At 44.9% G+C, this 21032-nt stretch overlaps 1 protein-coding gene across 1 annotated transcript; it reads left to right on the top strand.

Moving 5' to 3' along the window:
• Positions 1–986: 986 nt before the first annotated feature.
• Fam177a1 (family with sequence similarity 177 member A1) lies at positions 987–19945 on the top strand. The gene is made up of 5 exons (XM_048415799.3): positions 987–1200; positions 7781–7954; positions 15893–15959; positions 17586–17683; positions 19023–19945. Exons 1-5 carry the CDS (start codon positions 1120–1122, stop codon positions 19227–19229), a joined length of 627 nt encoding a protein of 208 aa, XP_048271756.2. The 5' UTR covers positions 987–1119; the 3' UTR covers positions 19230–19945.
• Positions 19946–21032: the final 1087 nt, after the last annotated feature.

The following is a 21032-nucleotide window of genomic DNA, read 5'->3' as shown; positions in this document are numbered from 1 at the left end:
ACAAAATGGCATGTGGAATGAAAGATCTACGGGTGAATTTTGCCTAGTATGCTGGGAAACAGGAATATTAATTATTTACTTTAGGATTGTGTATGAGAAAGCACGTGTGAAAGAGGGGCGGAGGACTTCGGATCATCACAGTTCTGTGGCCAAAATGTATTACTTTTACAAACATCATTATTTGAGACAGGGTCTCACGTAGTCCAAGATGGTCTCAAGCTCACTGTGAATAGAGATGTCCTCTCGACCGTCCCCCTGCCTCCTCGGAGTGTTGCAGTTACAGGTGTGAACCACTATGCTGTACTATATTTTATTTTTTGACGTTGTACGTATTGATGAAGACGATCCTGTTAATAAAATGCTATTTACCTGGAAATGCTCCAACTAGCGTAATGTCGAAGTATGTAGTAAGTTAATAAATACCTCAGCAGTCCTTGTGGCACTTGCCTCAAATCCCAGTCCACAGGAAATGGAGTTCGAATTGTAATTCAAGTTCACCGTCTATATAGGGAGTTCGATGCCAGTCAGGGCTACATGAGACCTTGTCTCAAAGAGAAAACGACGAAGTCTTATAGCAATCATGGCAATTATGATTTCTTTAATTTGGTTGAACACTAGGAAAAATAAAGTGTGCCTCCCACATCTCTTTTTATACACAGTCCTATAATAATTAAAATATCCCTATTTTCCAGTATACTGTGAGCAAAATTCACCCGTGGGGGCTTTTATTTCAAGGACATTTCGTGAGGAATGAAACCCGTAACAACAGGAGCGGTGCGTTTTACAGCTTTAGAGCGCACACTCAGCTGTCGACACGCACGCCAGTAGTTCTGGTTTTACCAGGCCAGAAACCGGTGTGTCGGGTCCCCACCCGGTCCGCAGAGGGCCAGCGGCCCCGGTGACAGCGTCCAGCGCAGGTGGGGCGGTGACCGACGCTTGTCACGCCCCCCGGCTCCGCGGAAGCGGCGGAGGCCCCGCCCCTCGCCCGCAGTCCAGGCGCGCCTTCTCGGGGAGGGTAGGCTGAGTGCTGCGGCCGGCGCCCAGGGCGACCGGGGGGGGGAGCCTCCGTGCGGGCGGTGGGAACGTGCCTCGAATCGCCCTCCGTGTCACCGCTGCACGATGGACCGAGAACCGGGCCGCGCGGCGGCTGGAGAAACCGAGGCGGCGGCCGCCGCGGCGTTCGGAGACGCGACGCGGCAGGTAGGTTGGTGGCGAGGGCCATCCGCTGCCCCCGGTACAGATCTCCGCCAGACATTTCGGGGGTTCCCTCGGTGTTCTCGTTTTGCTCGGACAAGGATCGCCTGCCGAGGAGGGGCGCTGCGGCCTCCACCGCCCGGGCTTTCCGGGGTGACGCTCCAGCCACCGGTTGCGAGCGCGAGAAAACAGGCGTGTCCCGGAAAGACTGTCCGTAAAGTGGCTGGAATTCAGGGGCTGCAGCCCTGGGCTGCTCGGTCTGCGGGGTCGGCCTGGCGGTGGCGAGGGACCAGGGATTAGTGAATAACATCGCACTACAAGCATGCACTGTGCTGCTAGCTCTCTCTCCTCCTTCCAGCCAGCCCAGGGCCCAGATTCAGCAAACTGCCGCCTGCTCACATAAGGTAGCCTGATCTAGACCAACCCCTCACCGAGACTTTTAGTCTTCAGTTCACCTAACCCTCTTATTAACGTCTGGGGATGGGTGTTATCCCCAATTCACGGATGATATGATCTGCACAGCCCCACACAGACAGGAGCTAACGGCAATTGTGAATTACAAGGGGAGTTTGTCAACGGCTACCTTAAGACAGTAGAATAATCCTGTGATACTCACTTCAATATATTTTGTAATATATTTGTATAAAACATTTCAACATGTAAGTAATAAAAATTACTAATGAAGTGTTTTACATTCTTTTAAAATTTTATTTATAATTGGGTGGTAGGCGCTCAGCCCAAAGCACCAAATGCTTTTATTCCTTGAGCCGTCATTTTCTCCATACTGTCCCAAATCTAGAAAACAGTTGTGAGTGGCCACATTGTAAGCCCAAATTAGCCGTTAGTGGATGGTGGTTGATGTCTCAGTCTTCACTGGTTTAGAAAAAAATGTTTTAAACCCTACTTCAGGGGTATATATAATTTTCGCTAGTAAAAACTTTGAACTACTTCTGAGAAAGGTGCTTTTTCAGCAGCTTCGTTTTTGAAAATAAATACTTGAATGTTGGCCAGATACTTCTGAAGTGTGGTTCGACTGTGAGTATATCACTCCATGTTGTAATGTGCTAACAAAACCTGCCCTACGTGAGCATCCCTTCCTTTGGAATCTTACCCTCACCCCTTACTATATGTACGTGTAAGGAGGTCGCACGGTCTGGAAACGGTAGGTCCCGCTTGTAAGTCCAGCACTTAGGAGGCCTAAGGAGGATTGCCGCCAGTGTGACGGCATCCTGGGCGGGCTGCAGTGTGACATGGTTGAGAGCAGCCTTGCCCTGTGGCCAGGCTGTCTTGAGCTGCCCCCTCAGGAGTACGGTCCTTCCGGGGTGGACTTCCCACCGCTCTCTGCTTTCATGGCTGCCGCTGCGTTCTCACCCTGCTTCAGCCTGACCCAACCGCAAAGGAAGCGAATCGATACTCAGACCACTTGCCTCTTACTTCAGGGCGGCTTCTTGCTTTGGATTAATAATATTAAGTTGTGCTAACTTTTCCTGGGGAGGCGCAAGAACACCTCCAACCACCCCAGGTGGCCATCAAGGATACACCAAAATACAAGTTCCTCACAGCTCTGGTCTCGGTGAGGCCGTGTGTTTATTGGGCCTTCGTACAGAGCTTGGATGAGTTACTCCCAGAGCGTGGGTGACCCCAGGCAGCTGCATCTCCGTCACACCCCACCCCATCATGGCTGGTGGCTTCATGGATTCCCTCATGTAACCAACTTTTTCTTTCTGTATAGTCTCGAATCTCCCCAAATCACCCGTAGTTGGGAGAAACGAAGGATAGCTGAAATCGCGGCTAAGGACCTCCCAACCTTCCCTTCAGGGGTGCTGACAGTTCCAACACCTTAGACCTAGATACCCCTGTGTTAATTGCCAGGACTCAGGCTCATTCCAAGATGGCATCTTGTTACCATAAGAGAAAGAAAGTGCCAGACCACAGTGTTTTCGTGTGTGGGCCCACATGTGCGCTGGTCCCTGAGTAGGCCAGGAAGGATGCCTGGGGCGAGGTTTCAGGCAGTGGTTGAGCTACCTGACATGGTTGATGGGCACTGAATCCAGGTCCTTTGAGTGGTAGTAGCAAGTGCTCTTAACTGTTGAGTCATCTCTCCAGCTCCCGTTTTCATAGTCTCTGTTTGAAAAAGAGAGGATTTGCACAGTAAAGGCTGTGGAGAAAAAGGTAAACCTCACAGGAGTGTCCCTTGGCCTTTTCTTCTGGTGCCCGCCCCACAGGCGACAGAAGTGTCTGTGTGTGTGCACCCGCTGCTTGCTTTTCAACACAGATTCTCACCGTGGATAGAGACTCCTGGAATTTACCGAGTTTTTTTTTCTTTCTTTCTTTCTTTTTTTTAATCTTACATTCCTGTGGTAAAAACACCTCCGGGAACTCCCCGGGTTTGCCCAGATTGAGGAAGAGGTCTCTGAGAAGCCATCAGTGAGCTGGGAGGAAGAAGACTGCAGACATCTTATATTCCTAGTTACGGTGGAGAAACTCCACCTGGGTGTGGGGAGCCACACCTGTGATCCTAGCATGTGGGTGTCTGTGGCAGGAGGATTTCTGTGAATTTGAGGCCAGCTCAGTCTGCATAATGAATTGTAGAGTAGCCTTGACTACAGAATGAGACCCTATCTCAAAAAAAAGAAAGAAAGAAAGAAAGAAAGAAAGAAAGAAAGAAAGAAAGAAAAGCCGCACCCGAAGTCCCATGCAGGGAAGGAGCAGAAACAGTAGACTCCATCCGGGTTCTCAGTTGGGCCTTGGCCAGGCCGCCTAGGATCAGATGTGATATTTTATACAGACTCTTTTCTGAATAGACTTTTAGCAGAATCTCAGCCTCAGTCCCACTGAGGGGCTCAGGTTTCTGCTCTTCATTTATTTAGCACCCCTGTTACTAGGCAGAGGTTCTGCTGTTACTGTGCTGAGGCTGTTGTCAGCCAGAGGATAGGATACCTGCCCATGTTACTGAAAACCTGCTTGAGGAAGGTGACAGAGTAATTCTAGGTGTTGCGTTCATTTTAAAAGAAGGTCTGAGTGTTGTGGGCATCTACCAAAAGACAAATGCTATTAAAAACAGGTCTTGTAGCTGGGTGTGGTGGCGCACGCCTTTAATCCCAGTAACCAGGATGCAGAGGCAAGAGGAGGTCTGTGAGTTGAGGTCAGCCTGGTCTACATATTGAGTTCCAGGCCAGCACGCGCGCGTGCACACACACACACACACACACATACATACACACACACACAATGAGTTCTAGGGCAACCAGGAATACAGAAAGAGAGAGAAAGAGAAACTGACTGTCTGAAAAACAAAACAACAACAACAAAAAATCCCACAGCTCCAGACACTCAAGATTACAGTCTAGCTAACCATGAAATATGTTAATGGACATCTCATTTCAGACTCTACTGGTATTAGAAAGTTGTGTTTTCAGATCTTATAAAATTTGTAATTTGTTTAACTGACAGAAAAATATTTTATGCATATAAGTGTTTTTACCTTCATGTATGTATGTGTACCACAAGAGTGATTAGATCCCCAGGAAGTGGAGTTACGGGTGTTTGTCAGGCACGATGCGGCTCCCGTGTGAGAACAACACTTGCTCTCTTACCTGCTGAGCCTCTGATCCAGCTCTCCCCCTCCACCCCACCCCCCCGCCCAGTAAAGTATTCTCACATAAAGGTTTAGTATCTGTAAGAAGTGAAATGTCTGAAATAGTCAGAAAATAGTTTTTATTTATAATTGTTGAAAAATTTGTTCCAAGTTATTTTTTTGGTTGTTTTTTCCTGGTGATACCTCCCTTCACTGCCCCGTTCCCCAAATTCAGGTTGGAAGCACACTCATGTCATGATACACACATGCACACACAGACACATAAATAAATCTTGAAATTAAGAAGCGGGAGAGATGGCTCGGCAGTTAAGAGCACCGAGTCTCTCATAAGTTTGTTGCTTTCGAGTCTGGTTCACAGGCTGTAGGCCAGGAGCCGGATCCAGGCACTCACTGTATCATGCTAAGTTTTACTGGAATCTAGCCATGTCCACACATTATATAGTGTCCATATAAGCGGTTTCTCTCTGCCCACGTTGCAGAGCTCATTATGAAAGACACTAGCTGGGCTGCAAGACGTAAGATAATACTACTCGCCCTTTACACAAAGTTTACTTAAAATGATCAGGCTAAAATTTGAGCTGGACTGTGTCCAAAACAATGTTTAATTTTATTCTCTTTGTGGGTGTTTGTCTGCATGCATGTCTGTGTGTTTGCTGTTGCAGAGCCCAGAAGAGGGTGTCAGAGTCCCTGGATCTGGTGTTCAGGTGTTTGTGAGCAGCGTGTGTACTTAGGTCCTCTTAAGAGGAGCAAGGGCTAAGCCATCTCCACATCCCTCTTTTGTTTGATCTTTAAGATAGGATCTCTTGTAGGTCAGGCTGGTCTAGAAGTTACTGTGTAGTGGAGGCTGGCCTTGAACTCCTGATCCTCCTGGCTCTCCTTCCTAAAGGCTGAGATTATAGGCTTGCACTAGCTACCACATCTGTCTTAAATCTTTTATATGAAATGAGATAATTAGAACAAGACAAATGCTACTAAAATTATTAACATACCAAGGATGTTACTCAAAATTTGGTTTTATACTTAATGTAGTTTTGGTACTGCAGAAAACCCTATGAATCATGTTTTGGGCTTTCTCTTTTGTAGATTTTAAAAACTGTCAAAAGTCAAGATTAACAGAAAATTTATGATAGTTTTTATGCCTTAGATAGGACAAGTATGACAACTTGAGTTCCATCTCTGGAACATACCTTTTAAAAATAGTTGGTAATTCTAGCACTGGTGAGGCTGGGGCAGGTGGGTTCCAGGACTTGTTGACCAGTCTGCTCTTCTTGGAGAGTTCAGGTCCAATGAGAGCCCCTGTCTTAAAAAAATAACAGTGACAGCCAGGTGGTGGTGACAAACATTTTTAATCCCAGCATTCAGGAGGCAGAGGCAAGTGGATTTCTGTGAGTTCAAGGGCATCCTGGTCTACAAAGTGAGTTCCAGGGCAGCCAGGGCTACACAGAGAAACCCTGTCTTGAAAAAACAAAACAAAAAAAACCCTAAAAAAATAAATAAATAAAAACAAAACAGAAAAAAAAATGATGGAATGATGGATGACACTTTTGGTTGTCCTCTGGTTCCACGTGCCCAACACATGTATCACCCACCCCCAGCCCCCGACACACACACACACCTGCATTTCCTAAACTGTGAGTAATCCTGGCTCCACGTGCAAACACATGTATCACCCACCCCCTGCCCCCGACACACATACATACGCACACACACACACACCTGCATTTCCTAAACTGTGAGTAATCCTGTCTCCACGTGCCCAACACATGTATCACCCACCCCCACCCCCGACACACACACACACACCCCTCTATACTTCCCAAACGGAATAATCCCACTACTCAGTTGATGGATAAAAAAGGATTAAATTTCCCAATTATATTCAGTGATACTCAGCTATGTGGCAAGTTCGAGGTCAGTTCAGCCTAAACACATACACAAAACAAAAACAAAACCCGAGTAAATAATTCTCTCATAATGAAATTTGGGTGTGTTTAGAATTCCATACAGAAGTAGTTTTTGTTTGTATTGTATTTTGATTTTTGTTTCTGAGACAGATTTTGTTTCTGACTGTCCTGAAACTCACTCTGTCAACCAGGCTGGCCTCAGAACTCATAGAGATCTGCCTGCTCTGCCTCCAGAGTGCTGGAATTAAAGGCATGTGCCACCACACCAGTCTCCTATAAGTAGTTTTGAAATTTGTAGATCTTTGTTTAAAAAAAAAACCCAAAAAACCTGTTGCCACATATATACTAATGATCACATTATCTGAAAGTTCAGGTATAGAACATTGAGGACTTTTCAGATTTTATTTGGCACAATGTGTAAAATTCTCCCTAATCCCCCAGTCTGGGGAGAAGGCTCAGCAGTTAGGAATTCTTGTTGTTCCTCCAGAGAGGACGGTGGATTTGGTCACTAACACCCCCGTGGTAGCTCACAACCATCCATAACTCCCAGTCCAGGGTCCAGTGTGGGCCAGGCACACATGTGATACACATATATATTATGCAGGGAAAACACTCATGTATATAAAAGTAAATCTGAAAAAGAAGTTTCCCCCATTTTAAATACCTTCTCCCCAGAAGCCCTTTATCTCTGTAGAGACTTACTAAATTTCGACACCCTCGTGGTCTTAAAAGGATTTAGGAATCCCTAAGTTTGCGTAATATTTTAAAAATCGCTGAAGGATTTGTCTAGTTTCGTTGGCCCTTAAAATAAAGCAAATGGGCTGGAGAGAGGGCTCAGGGGTTAAGAGCACTGACTGGTCTTCCAGAGGACCCAGGTTCAATTCCCAGCAACTACATGGCAGTTCACAGCCATCTGTGACTCCAAGATCTGACACCCTCACACAGACACGCATGCAGGCACAACACCAATGCAAAGAAAATAAAAAAATAAGTGCATTAATTAAAAAATAAAGCCTATATCTGTTAGCTGTGTGATGAAAGAAAGACCCACTCAACGCCCTTCTCCACTTTTTCCCTCCTCTAGATGAGCGGCGAAAGGGGCTTTGAGAATGTGGAGCTGGGAGTCATAGGGAAGAAGAAGAGAGTTCCGCGGAGGGTCATCCACTTCGTTAGCGGGGAAACCATGGAGGAGTACAGCACCGACGAGGATGAAGTCGACGGCCTCGAGAAGAAGGATGTGCTGCCCACCGTTGACCCAGTACGTGTGCTGCTGCGGGTGTCGGGCTGGGCTCCTTGGACAGTGGACGGGAAGGACCATTTGTAGTTGTACCGTCCGTTACCATCTGGGGGAAAACGTTATTTTTTTACACAATCTGGATGGAAATATTTTCGACATCTCAAGCCTACACCAGTTGTGCTTGCCTGAATCAGGGTTCTTTATCAGTGTGAATTCATGCAAGATTCTCGCAATCATCATTTGAATCCTAGTCCCTTTCAGTTCTCAGAAAGGCGTGTCCTTCGAGGGAGTGAAGTCCATTGATCGTGCGTGCGTTTACTGTAGGCCCCTCTGAGAGGCGCTGGTGTGGATGCTGGTCATGGGGCGGTGGCTCGTGTGAACTGTATGCTAGTGGGGATACAGGCAATAAACAAATAAATGTTCTATGATTAACCAGGCTCTCAAAAGTGCTATAAATAAAGCCTAGAAACACATTTAACATTTATACATTTATATTTAAGTTTAGAACTTATATTTAAGACATGCTAATTTTTATAAGATTTAGCTCGTAAATTTTGGCTATTAAAAAAAAATCAATCCTAGCTAGGTGGTGGCAGCGCATGCCTTTAATCTCAGCACTCAGGCAGCAGAGGCAGGCGAATCTCTTGGGTTCGAGGCCAGCCTGGTGTACAGAGCTAGTTCCATGACAGGAAAGGCTACAGAAAGAAACCCTGTCTTAAACCTCCCAACCCTTCCAAAATTCCAAATTCTCTAGTAGAGAGAATATTCAAAGGATTTCATATAATATGCTCAGAGTAGCCAGATATGTTGAACATTAGTGGTAATCTGGATGGTGGAAGGACGTCTGGGTAAATGTTTTTCTTTTAAAGTACTCTGAAGAGATCTATAATTGGTTTTTTTTTAAAGATTTATTTAATTAATTAATTAATTATTTATCATGTATACAGTGTTCTGTATGTGTGCCTACAGATCAGAAGAGGGCACCAGATCTCATTATAGATGGTTGTGAGCCACCATGTGGTTGCTGGGAATTGAACTCAGGACCTCTGGAAGAATAATAGTCAGTGCTCTTAACCTCTGAGCCACCTCTCCAGTCCTATAATTGTTTTTTAAAATGGTTTTCTTGTTTGTTTGTTTTCTTTTTTCTTTTTTTCCCCCTTAGGACAGGGTTTCTCAATGTAGCTTTGAAGTCTGTCTTGGAACTCACTCTGTAGACCAGGCTGGCCTCAAACTCCCAGAGATCCATCTACCTGTGCTGGGATTAAAGGTGAATGCCACCACCACCCAGCTATATCCATGGCTTTAAACATCATTGTCAGGTAGGAGGTGGAGGCAGGAGGATCAGGAGTTCAAGACCAGCCTCAGCTATATAGCAGGTCTGAGGTCAGTCTGGGCCTGTCTCAAAAGAAAGAAAAAAAATTGTCCCAGAAGCTACCCAGTATCTTCACAGAAACAAAGTGTCACGTTGTCCTAGAAAGCAGAGTCCCTACCTCCTACGGATTCAGTCTCTTAAAAAAAAGCTTGGTTGAACCCCTGCTTTCATGCACACAGATTCACCTGTGCCGGTATAATTTAGTAGCAGTTGGCATATCCACAGACCCACAGTCACAGCCTCGGTCAGGTTAGCACGTTCACGTCATCTTGAACAGCTTTGTTTCGCTTTCTGCCTTCTGCCCTCCATGTCCTGCCTCCTTCCCGGCAATCGCTGATCCTTCTGCCCGTAGATTGGTTTCCGTGTTCTGAGCAGATGTGTGTCCTTCCTGACTGTCTCCTTTCATCTAGCTTGAGGTTTTCAAGGTCCATTCATGTTATAGCATGTGTTGGTACTTTGTTCCTTTTTATGAGATTATTATATTACGTAATATCCAAATAATACTTTATTGTGCGAATGTACCACCTTTTTCTCATTCCTTTGTCTGTCAGTGGAAACTGGTTGTTTATGCTGTTCGGGTCACATGATTATGGTGCTGTGAATACAGGCTTTTGTGTCACCATGTTTTATGTCTGGCAGTGTGGTCAGGAGTGCAGTCGCTAACCGGTTCACAGCTGAGGAACTTTGTCCAGTCACTTCATGGTGGCTGCATCATTTTTCATTCTTCTAAAAATTTTCTTTTTTAGAGTTATTTATTATGTATCCAGTGTTCTGTCTGCATGTGTGCCTGCATGCCAGAAGAGAGCTTAAGATCGCATTATAGATTGCTGCAAGTCATCATGTCGTTGCTGGGAATTGAACTCAGGACCTCTGGAAAAGCAGTCAATGCTCTTAACCTCTGAGCCATCTCTCTAGCCCTTTAATTTTCTTTTTTAACTTTTATTTTTATTTTCTGTGTTTGGGGTATTTTGCCTGCCTAAGTGTTTGTCTATGTACCATGTGTGTGCAGAGGCCAGAAAAAGGTGTCTCCTGAGTGCTGGGATTCAAGATGCATGCCTCCACACTTGGTTAGAGATTTAATTCCTATGTTTATTTAATTCTTATGTTTGTTTTTAAAGTTTTGTAGTATCAGCATGGGCATGGAAAGTCCCAAGTTCAAGGCCAGCTTAGATGCCGCAGTAGTTCCAGGCCAGGCGAGGCTGCTTAATAAAGCTGACTGTGTATAGTTTGTCCATTCAGGCAGCCTGTAGCCCAGGCTTGTCCCAAATTCAAGAAGATCCTCCTGCTTGGCCTCTTAAGTGCCGAGATTGCAGGTGTGCGCAGAGTCACAAGCAGCCACATCTGTTCTGAATTAGTTTTCTATTTGATGCAGGTAAGGGTCAGACTTGGTACTCTGCCATGTGCTTTCCCTGACGTACAGTGTAACTCATAAAGTCTGCTCTCTCCCTCTGAGCAGTGTCTTAGTTTTCCATTGCTGTGAAGAGACACCATGACCACGGCAACTCTTATAAAGGAAAACATTTAATTGAGGGCTTGCTTTTAGTTTGCGTGGTTTAGTCCATTATCGTCATGGTGGGAAGCATGGTGGCACACAGGCAGACATGGATGTAGCATGAATTCTAATTATTAATAAAAACCTGGAGTCAGACATTAGTGGGTGAAAGCCGAGAGATCAGAGAAGCAGAGTGGTCAGTCACTAGAGAGACCTTTTACCTCTACTAATGTTCAGACCAGAGGGGCGATCCTGTCCTCAGACTGCATCTCCAGACTACAATGAGCTCCTGCCTTCTATTCTTCTCTCTGCCCAGACATATCACTCCTGTCTCTGCCTCCCTAGTGCTGGGATTAAGAGTGGGATTTCAAGTGCTGGGATCAGCTTTGTGTGATCTCTGTTTCTCTTATAGACTGGATTGTCTTCACACAGCCCAGGGTGGCCTTGAACTCACAGAGATCCCTTTGCCACTGTCTTCCGAGTTTTGGGGTTAAAAGTGTGTGCCACCACTGCTTGGCCTCTCGTGGCTTAGCTTTACACTCTGATCTTCAGGCAAGCTTTATTTGTTAAAACGCAGACAAAACATCACCACACATGGTGCTGGAGAATCAGCTGAGCCCTACATCCTGATCTGATGGCAGACACACACACACAATACGCATGCTCTCGCGATGGACTTTTGAGACCTCAGAGCTCACCTCCAGCACCACGACACACTTCCTCCATCAAGGCCACGCCTCTCAATCCTTTCTAAGAGTGCCGCTCCCTGGTGACCAAACATTCAAATCCATGAGCTTCTGTGGGAGCTTTCTCATTCAAACCACCACGCGTGGTCCTGGGTGGCCTTGTTGAGTCCTCTGAGTACTGAATATGGTTTTGTTCTGGACTTAAGTCCCTCCACCGGGTCTGTGCCTCTGTTCTCATGCCAGGACCCTTCCTTGTGTCTCGTCTTCCGGATCACTGGAGCACAGGTGTTCTATGTCCGCTGTAGAGTGTGAAGCTGGAAAATGTGAATCCTGGGCTTGTTTGCTTTCTCCTCTTTTCTAAATTGTTTTGGCTGTTCTAGGTCCCTTAAAATACCATGTGGTGGGCACTGCAAGGTTCAGTTCCTAGCACCCACGTGGCAGCTAACAACTGTCTATAACTCCCAAGATCTGACAGCTCACACAGACATGCATGCACGCAAACTACCAATGTACATAAAATAAGAATAAGCAAATTATTTAAAAAAAATACTGTGTGAGGGGGCTGGAGAGATGACTGAGAGGTTAAGAGCATTGCCTGCTCTTCCAGAGGTCCTGAGTTCAATTCCCAGCAACCACATGGTGACTCACAGCCATCTGTAATGGGGTCTGGTGCCCTCTTCTGGCCTGCAGGCATGCACACAGACAGAACATAATAAATAAATAAATAAATAAATAAATAAATAAATAAATAAATAAATAAATATTAAAAATACTGTGTGAATTTTAGAATGAGTTTGTCAGTTTCTGAAGAGAAGGCAGTGAAGATCATGTTGCCTCTGAAGGTCTGTTTAGGGCAGTGGTTCTCAGCCTGTAGGTTTCAATCCCCACAAAGGTTACATAGCAGACGTTTACATTATAACTCATAACAGGAGAAAATGACAGGTAGCAATGAAATAACTTAGTGGTTGGGGGTCACCACAGCATGAGGAACTGTATTAAAGGGGCGCAGCATTAGGGAGGTTGAGAACTATTGATTTAGGGAGTATGGCCATATTATTACCCACAGAGTTGTTTGAAAATCAAAGTCTTGAGGGGGAAGACAAAAGACACATTTTTAGAGGAAAAAAATGTGCGGTAGTGGCACACGCCTTTAATCCCAGCACTCGGGAGGCAGAAGCAGGCGGATCTCTGTGAGTTCGAGGCCAGCCTGGTCTATAAGAGCTAGTTCCAGGACAGGCACCAAAGCTACACAGAGAAACTCTGTCTCGAAAATCCAAATAAATAGATAAATAAATAAATAATTTTTAAAAATGTGGGGTTTTCCCTGTAAACTAAAACCCTTGAAGACCCACAGTGAACTCCCAGCTGGGTGCTTCTGAGATGGGGATGGTGACATGGCTCTGGGGAGACCCTTGAGCCACCTGTGATTTTGGCTCAGCAACATTCATGTCCAAATAACGGCTGGGTAAGCTCCTTCTGCGTAACTGTGGTGACGACAGGTGCCGCCCGCCTCCCCAGCCAGAGCTGGGTTCTTTGGTAATCCTTGGTTCAGTGCTGGCCGTTACTGTCCTAGAAACAACTTCAGCAGAGCTGTCCAGTGAGACCGTTGGTGTGCTTTCTGCCGTCTGTGTGTGTGCACGCTCACATGTGTGTTGGTGTACCCATGTATGCACGTGTTGTTCTCCAGAGCCGCCTGCCTTGTTTGAGAAAGGATTTTTCACTGGAATCAGGGCTGGGTGGCGAGCCCTGCAGGCCACCTGTCTGCCGTTGTGCTGGAATTGCCAGCAGGCTCTACGTGCCTGGGTCTATATGCTTGGGTCTTTTCTGAGTGATTTCTTTCTCGTACAACCTGGTATATACTATAGAAATTTCATTACATGTTATAAAAATTATGCCAGGCATGGTGGCACATGTTTTTATGCCTAGAACTCAAGAGACAGGTGGATCTCTATGAGTTTGATGTCAACCTGGTCTACATAGTGAGTTCAGGACAGCTATTGTTATTTAGAGAGTCCCTGTTACAAAAAACAAACAGACACCACCAACAACAACAAAAAGACCCTGAAACAAAAGGAAATTGGTTCAGTCCCTTTTATTCTGTCATTGTTCTGCTTACTGTAAATCAAAGTCAGAGTGTCTTAAACAGAGGCCTTAGAGTAACCCTCATCCCCAAGAGCACCCTCTTGCTGTCAATCTAGACAGTTCCAGATGTGAGCCAGGGAGTCAATAAGAATAGGTAGTGCTTACTTAATAATGGATTATCTTTGCAAGGAGGAAGCTGCTTCTGTGTCTTATCTTCAAAACTTTTTAAAAAAAATTTTTAGTTTATGCGTATGAGTGTTTTGTCTATTTATTCACCAAGAGTGTCAGATTCCCCTGAAACTGGAGTTACAGATAGTTGTGAGCCGCCATGTGGGTGCTGGGAATTGAATGTGGGTCCTCTGGAAGAGCAGCAAGTGCTCTTAACCACTGAGCCATCTCTCCAACCCCTGTACGGTTTTAAAATTTATGCACATAATATATGTGCATATATAATATGCATATATTTGTTATATATTATATACGCATGCATTCTATAACATACACACGTTATAATTAGATATAGCATACATATATAATATGTGTATATTATAATATATACACATATATTATGTATACACAGAACATATACACACACACACACACACACACACACTCTTGTATATGTTGTGGTGGGGCATGTGAATAACACAGTACATGTGGAGGTCAGAGGACAACTTGCAAGACTCATTTCTTTCCACCGTATGGGTCTCTAACATCAAACTCAAGTGGTCAGGTTGGGCACCGAGTGCCTTTATCTGCTAAGCCACCTCGCTCATTTGTTTTTCGTATGCTCTGTGTGGGGGAGAGGAGAGAGGGCCACTCATTTGTGTGCTGCATATGGAGGCCAGACAGAGATAAACCTCAGATGTTGTTCCTCGGGAGTGAGGGTCTCTCTGGGACCTGGAGCTTGCCAACTGGATAGGCCGGCTGATCAGTGAGCCCCAGAGTCCTGCTGTCTCCTTCCCCAGTGCCGGGATTACAAGTGCAGGCCACTAGGCTTGGCTTTTTTCATGGGGTCTGGGAATTGAGCTCAGGGCCTCAGCCTTGCATGGCAAATGCTTTGCCGGTTGCGTTATCTCCTCACCCCCGGCAGACCTGCTTTCATCACGAGATGAGGTCCACTCGGTCTTTTCGGAGACAGCATCCTCTGTAGCCCAGATGCCTTGGAAGTTGATAGACGAGGCTTGCCTCACATTTAAAGTGTCGTTATTCTGGCTATGCCTTCCAAGCGCTGGGATAAAATAATAGGTCTGCAATCTGACTCTGCTCAGTCTTCAGACGTGTTCTTGGTTGCCTTTTTAATACCTTTATAATCACGAATATATCTTCACTAAAAAGATCATGAAGAAATTTCTCTTTCTCCTTGAAAGCAATTTAAGAACAAGTATTAATGCATCCAAATGCAGGCTCTATATAAACAAAAATATCTGTCAGCGAAGCATGTCTGTAGTGTCAGTTCTGTCATTAAAGGCATCATTATCTTAGGCAGCCTCCACACAAGCAAGAACCGAGATTAGTTTGCTGTAAGAAGCATTCTGCCAGCGGCCTTTGCCCAATGCAGTAAACTGTCTCAGGTGTGTGATTATCCTTCAAGAGAAGAAAGCAGCCGGCCGTGATGCTGCACGCCTTTAATCCCTGCACTCAGACAGCAGAAGTAGGCAGATCTCCGTGAGTTCTAGGCCAACCTGGTCTACATATTGAGTTCCAGGACAGCCAGAGCTTCAGAGTGAGACCCTGCCTCAAAGTAAATAGGGATGGAGGGAAGGAGGGAGGGAGGGAGGGAGAGAGAGAGAAAAAGAGAGAGAGAGAGAGAGAGAGAGAGAGAGAAGAGAAGAGAATGAAGGAGAAAGGGAGGGAGGAAGGAAGGAAGAAAGAAAAAAAAGAAAGAAGAAAGGGCAAACAGCCCTTCCTTCCAGTTGTTTTTCACCACTGAAAGTCCACTTGTTATGCCCTTATTTACCGTAATTTCCCCAGCAGAGTTTTCCTGCTGTAACGTTACATGTTACTTGTTAGGCATGTGCCCAAGGGTATTTCTGTGGATACTTCACCCTCTTGAATATGCTTTGAAGAATGAAGACATTGCAAGGCAGGAGAAAGGCTGTAGAGTTTGTAGGCAGCATGGACTGAGTTACATTGCCATTCCATTGCTGAATCTGCTTTTGGTCCTTCCGTGGGTAAAGGTGGTGGAAATTATGTGGAATAAGGTGAAGTGTCTTTGTGGAATTTGGATATAAACACTTAGGTTTTTATCGGGCTGGATTTCTGCCTGTATGGTCTAAAGACAGTGGCGATGGGTGGATGTTGCTAACCCGACTTTCTTGTTGCAGACAAAGCTTCCCTGGGGCCCCTACTTATGGTTCCACATGCTTCGGGCCGCCACCTCCACCCTCTCAGGTATCGCGCTTCTGTGTGACTGTCGTATGATTGCCGTAGTAAGTTCTCCTCACAGGAGCTTTACCAAGTGAGATGCTCCTGTTGAAGAAGAAACAAGCTAGGGAACTACATTGTCCTCTGGAGTAGCCAGCTAGCGCTGAACAACACTATCTAGCTTGTACAAACTTTCTGCAGCTTGGAGTTGTGTTAAAAAACAGACTAGGGCCAGCAAGTTGGCTTAAGCAGGTAAAAGTGTTTGCCACAAAACTGACAGGCAGATTTGATCCCTGGAAACCCTGTCAGGGAAGAACTTATTCCTGCTGAGTTGTCCTCTGACCTCCACACAATATGCTGCCTCCCTAAGTAGAGTAATAAAAGCCACCCCCGGAAAATGACACCATTAGTGTAAACACGATTGTCATGTTTTGACCCTGTTACCTCCTGTTCTGTTACTTTACCATTTGTTTTTCTACTGCTGTTAATCTCATTGTGTCTACTGCTTATTCTAAAGCCTTATTATAAGCCATTTGTATTTTAACTTTTATTAGTATTTAATTTCTTCCTTGCATATTAGCATCTTACCATTTCTTCCTTGTTATGTAGTTATGGCAATGCATGGTTTCTTCCATGTATTTTTTTTTTATGGTACTGAGGATTGAATCTGCCCTGTACATCCTAGGCAAAAACTTTTCCACTAAGCTATGTTCCAGCAATATTTCCCTTCTTAAATGAAAATGTAACTGATATTTGAAGGAAGTGAATTATCAGTTTATGTGGTTATGCCAATAATGTTTAAATCATAAAATTTACTGTTTCTAATTAGCTACTTGATAACTTTTGTCTTGGTTTTTCAAGACAGGGTTTCTCTGTGTAGCTTTGGAGGCTGTCCTGGAACCCGCCCTGTAGTCCTGGCTGCCTTTGAACTCACAGAGATCCACCTGTCTCTGCCTCCTGAGTGCTGGGATTAAAGGTGTGCACCACCACTGCCCATTTAATTATCTATTTTTGTCTTTTCCTTTTTAACTAGAGCAAATTACGGCTCGAATACACATTGTGTTCGAGACTGCTCGGTGTGACGGAAGAGTACAAACCTCACACACAGCTCTTTTATCGCTTTGGCAACCTTCCGTCTCTTAAGCCTGACCTCTCACTGCCCGCCAGAGCCTTCTGTATTTGGTGCTGATCTTGGCTGGACAGAATATATGGCAAAAGCAATTTAAGGTCTGTTCCGGCTCACAGTTGAAGGGTCCACACCGTCTGGTGAGGAAGCCACGGTAGCTGTCACCCAGTGATACCCTAACCTTCTAATACAGCGGGTTTTACTAAAGAGAGCCCTCTAACTGGTGAGAAGCGGACAGCAGAGCCGTGACTGGCCTAGAACACATCTGAACCCAGCACTGCGGAGGTGGTGGAGCATCACTGATTACATACTCTGAATCTGCTTGTCGCTTAGCGAGATACTGTTCTCTAAACAAACATGCAAAAATAGGAATGTGAACAGGCCGGGTGTCCAGGACGGAAGTGAGGAGATAGGGTGATAAATCTGTCAGGTTTAAGGATAAAACAGTAACTCTTGTACTTAGTACTACATAAAATGCTCAAGGAATGTTGATGGTGTTGTATGTCTCTTAATTTTTGCGTCTTTAGTGTGTGACTTTCTTGGAGAGAAGATTGCATCCGTTCTGGGCATCAGCACCCCCAAATACCAGTATGCCATTGATGAGTATTACCGGATGAAGAAGGAGGTGTGTCTCCTTTTCTTGCTTGATTGATGGTTTGCCCAAGGCTTGACGAGCTCCGTAATGAGTGTGTGGTCACTCTGGAGCCAAAAAAGTGGCTCCTGTGTTTTTTTTGCGCTGCTAGACATCAAACATGGGACTTTACACATGCCAGACAAGGGCTCTGCCACTGAATATAGCTTCTTTAGTTTATTAACAGATTTTTGAATTCGGATTTCCTAAGGTAAATGTATAAAACCTGTGCTAGGTTTCATTTGCCAGTGCTAATAAATGAGGTGCCTCATGTGTATTAATTTCATCTTTTTTATATACCTTTGGTATTGTCATTTTAAAAATGGAGAAATACCACCCACCCTGTGTAAGTAGTGAGGTAGTTACAGAGTTCTCCAAGTTTCAAGTCTCTGTCTTCATGAGAACTGCATCTCTTCTTAGGGTTAGTGTCTAAAATGCTCCGAAGAGCCCCTAGTGTACCCTGGGAAGCACGCGGTAAACCAGAGTGTGTTATTGGCCTTCAAGGGAATGGAGCAGCAGGTCAGGGAAGGCCAGAAGAGGCGTGGACACAGCATTTGCACGCATTTGTTCCTTTATTCATTCAGCTTTGTCCTTGGAGGACTGTGCCTGGAGGTCACCTTTACTCCACTGTGTGGCTTCAAACGTGTTCTTAACAAAAACAGAGAAAAAAACACTGAAAACTTCAGAGGCTTCTAAAGTCTGACCTATCTCAGGATGATCCTCCTGAGAGGCTACTCATTCTGTACTTGTATCTCAGGGTCCAGAGACTGTCCCCTCCCCCATATACAACAGTTCTGAACCAGAGGTGTCGCTGTAGCCTCTGTAGTGCAGCTTTGGTGTCATCCTTTCTAACTGCAAAGTCTTAAGGGTAGGACCTGGATCATCTGTACCTTAATTAGTGCTTAGAGAAAAACTAACCATTAATGAATGACCCAACCTGTTACTAAATAGGATGACACCGTATAATTAAAGTGTCACAGTAGCTCATTTGTTACTTTACTGGGTAAGTTAATTTAGCTAAGTAGTGCTGGGCCGTCCACCTTTTAAAATAACTAATTGAGAAAGGGAAAGAGGTTTGTTTTGGTGGTGATAGTCCTTCCTCCCTCCTTCCCTCCCTCCCTCCCTCCCTCCCTCCCTCCCTCCCTCCCTCCCTCCGTGTGTGGTGTTAAATCCCCAGCATGCACTTTACCATTGAGCTACACCCCAACCCCAGAAGTTTGTCTTAGACACTAAATTTGACTTTTGAAGAAAAAGATGCTATTGAGAGAAGACATATGTATGTAATGCCTTTTGGGCATTAGAATCGTAACTACTGACATTTCCCATTTTTTAGGAGGAGGAGGAAGAAGAGGAAAATAGGATGTCTGAAGAAGCAGAAAGACAATTCCAGCAAAACAAAATGCAGGCCGACTCCATCGTACAGACAGATCAGCCAGAAACAGTGGTGTCCAGCTCATTTGTGAACGTCAACTTTGAGATGGAGGAAGATTGTGAAGTAATTACGGAACGGAAACAACAGCCAACCTCTGTCCCACCTTAGGACGAAATGACATATATTAAGTGTTACACCCTAAACGTCAATCAGGAACTTTTTACATTTTGTTTAGTGGGACTGAAAACAACTATTTATATTTTAAATTATTAAGGGAAAATCTTTCTTCATTTTTATGCTCTATCTATCACAGTCAGATCTGAAGTTGGGATGTTTTTATTATGGTAAATTAGGGATCGCCCCACCCCCGCAGGCCCTGTGCTAGGGAGTAAACCCAGGGCTTCTTTCACATACACTAACAAGTGCTCTGTCACTAAGCCCAGCACTTTGATTTTAAAATGATCTTTTATAAAACAAAAGGACATTTAGCTAGGCGTGATAACACACACCTTTAATCCTATAACTAGGGAGGCCTGTGGTTCTGTGTGTGAGTTCAAAGCCTACCTGGTCAACATAGTGAGCTCTAGCCTCGCCAGTGAGATTCTGTCTCAAAAAACAAAATAAAACAAAACAAAACCAGAAACTGAAGGCATTGTGCATTAAAAAGGGAGTTAAATTGTTTATTAAGGTTTTTGTTGTGGGGCATTTTTTTTAAAAAAGGTAAGTATTGATAACTCATCTTTGGAGCTAATAATAATCAATCCTAACAGTCCAAGAGTAAAGTTCCCTGCATTTCATGCCTTGCCTTCCGTGCATGTAACACACCTAATCATCACTTTCACACCAAGGATAGTTCAATGTGTAATAAAAGCAGCAAGATGGAAGCACTGTGGATTCCTTTTTGTTGAGATTTTTTTTTCTTTTGAGACAGGGTTCCTCTGTGTAGCCCTGACTGTCCCAGCTCTGTAGACCAGGCTGGCCTCTAACTCACAGATCTCCCTGCCTCTGCTCAAGCACCACCTGGCTTTGTTGAGAGTATTTATGGAAAAATGCTGAATGTATTGAAGATTAAGATGGTTCTCATTTTCACTACACGCCACTCTCGAATTTTCAGTAGTTAGTAGCTTGCTCTGATCACAGATTAACACTGGTCACTGAATTTGGAGTTGTGTCTGGCGTTGGTCCCCAGCGACTGCCCCATGGCTGGCACCTTGGGTATATCAGACTTACTCAGCCCTTTCTGCACCACAGGCAGGGTAGCGGGGAGATGTGGAATTGGTACCAGGTTGGTCTTGTTTACCATTTTGAAGTCATAGCAGTGAGCTGGACAGTTGATGTGAACCAGGTTCAGCCCTCTCTCTCCTTACTAGGTTATCCTTTACAGAGTTGTGTAATATGAGTGTAATTTAAGAAATATTCCTACATATGTTTAGAACCTTTTATCTGTTTAACTTTGATTTATAACCAAATGTGGATAAAGAGAAAGTGGACAATGTTCTAGTTGCTGATCACAGCCTTTAGAAATTACCTCTTATAAACTAGCCTTCCAAATAGCCGGATGCTTTCTGTCTTCGATGTGCGCAATCCAAATGTGGACAGGGGAGCACGCTGTAGAGACCTGCCAGTGGGCTCTCAGTAGGCTCACCTGAAAGTCGGATTTTTTTCTAACTGGATATTCAAAGTTTGAGTCAAAGTTTCAGTTGGACCGAAATTTGTACAGCTCAGCAAGTATGGAGTCTTCCTTGGAGTTGTGACTGGTGAACTCCCTTCAAGGGTGACTTAGTCCTTAGAGGTTTATCCTTAGATTGTGTAACTAAAGCCGCTATCAGTTACACTTTACTAAAACCCAGTCTTAAGTTGCTCAGACATGCTGGCCTGACGTCTTCCTCTTGATGCGGTGTCACCTCAGACACCTGGTCCTGAGGTGAAGGCGGGTGATGCAAGGCGACCCACGAGAGCATCTTTCCTGAA

Source organism: Myodes glareolus, chromosome 11 (genome assembly GCF_982192425.1).
Source record: "Myodes glareolus chromosome 11, mMyoGla1.1, whole genome shotgun sequence".
Taxonomy (NCBI): Eukaryota; Metazoa; Chordata; class Mammalia; order Rodentia; family Cricetidae; genus Myodes; species Myodes glareolus.
Note: the sequence above shows the minus strand (reverse complement) of the source record. Positions and strands in the feature narration are given on the sequence as shown.

Coding starts and splice junctions, on each gene's coding strand:
- Fam177a1 (XM_048415799.3), top strand. CDS start 1,120: ATGGACCGAGAACCGGGCCGCGCGGCGGCTGGAGAAACCGAGGCGGCG. Junction 1,201..7,780: donor TCGGAGACGCGACGCGGCAG/GTAGGTTGGTGG, acceptor TCCCTCCTCTAG/ATGAGCGGCGAAAGGGGCTT. Junction 17,684..19,022: donor ATTACCGGATGAAGAAGGAG/GTGTGTCTCCTT, acceptor CCCATTTTTTAG/GAGGAGGAGGAAGAAGAGGA.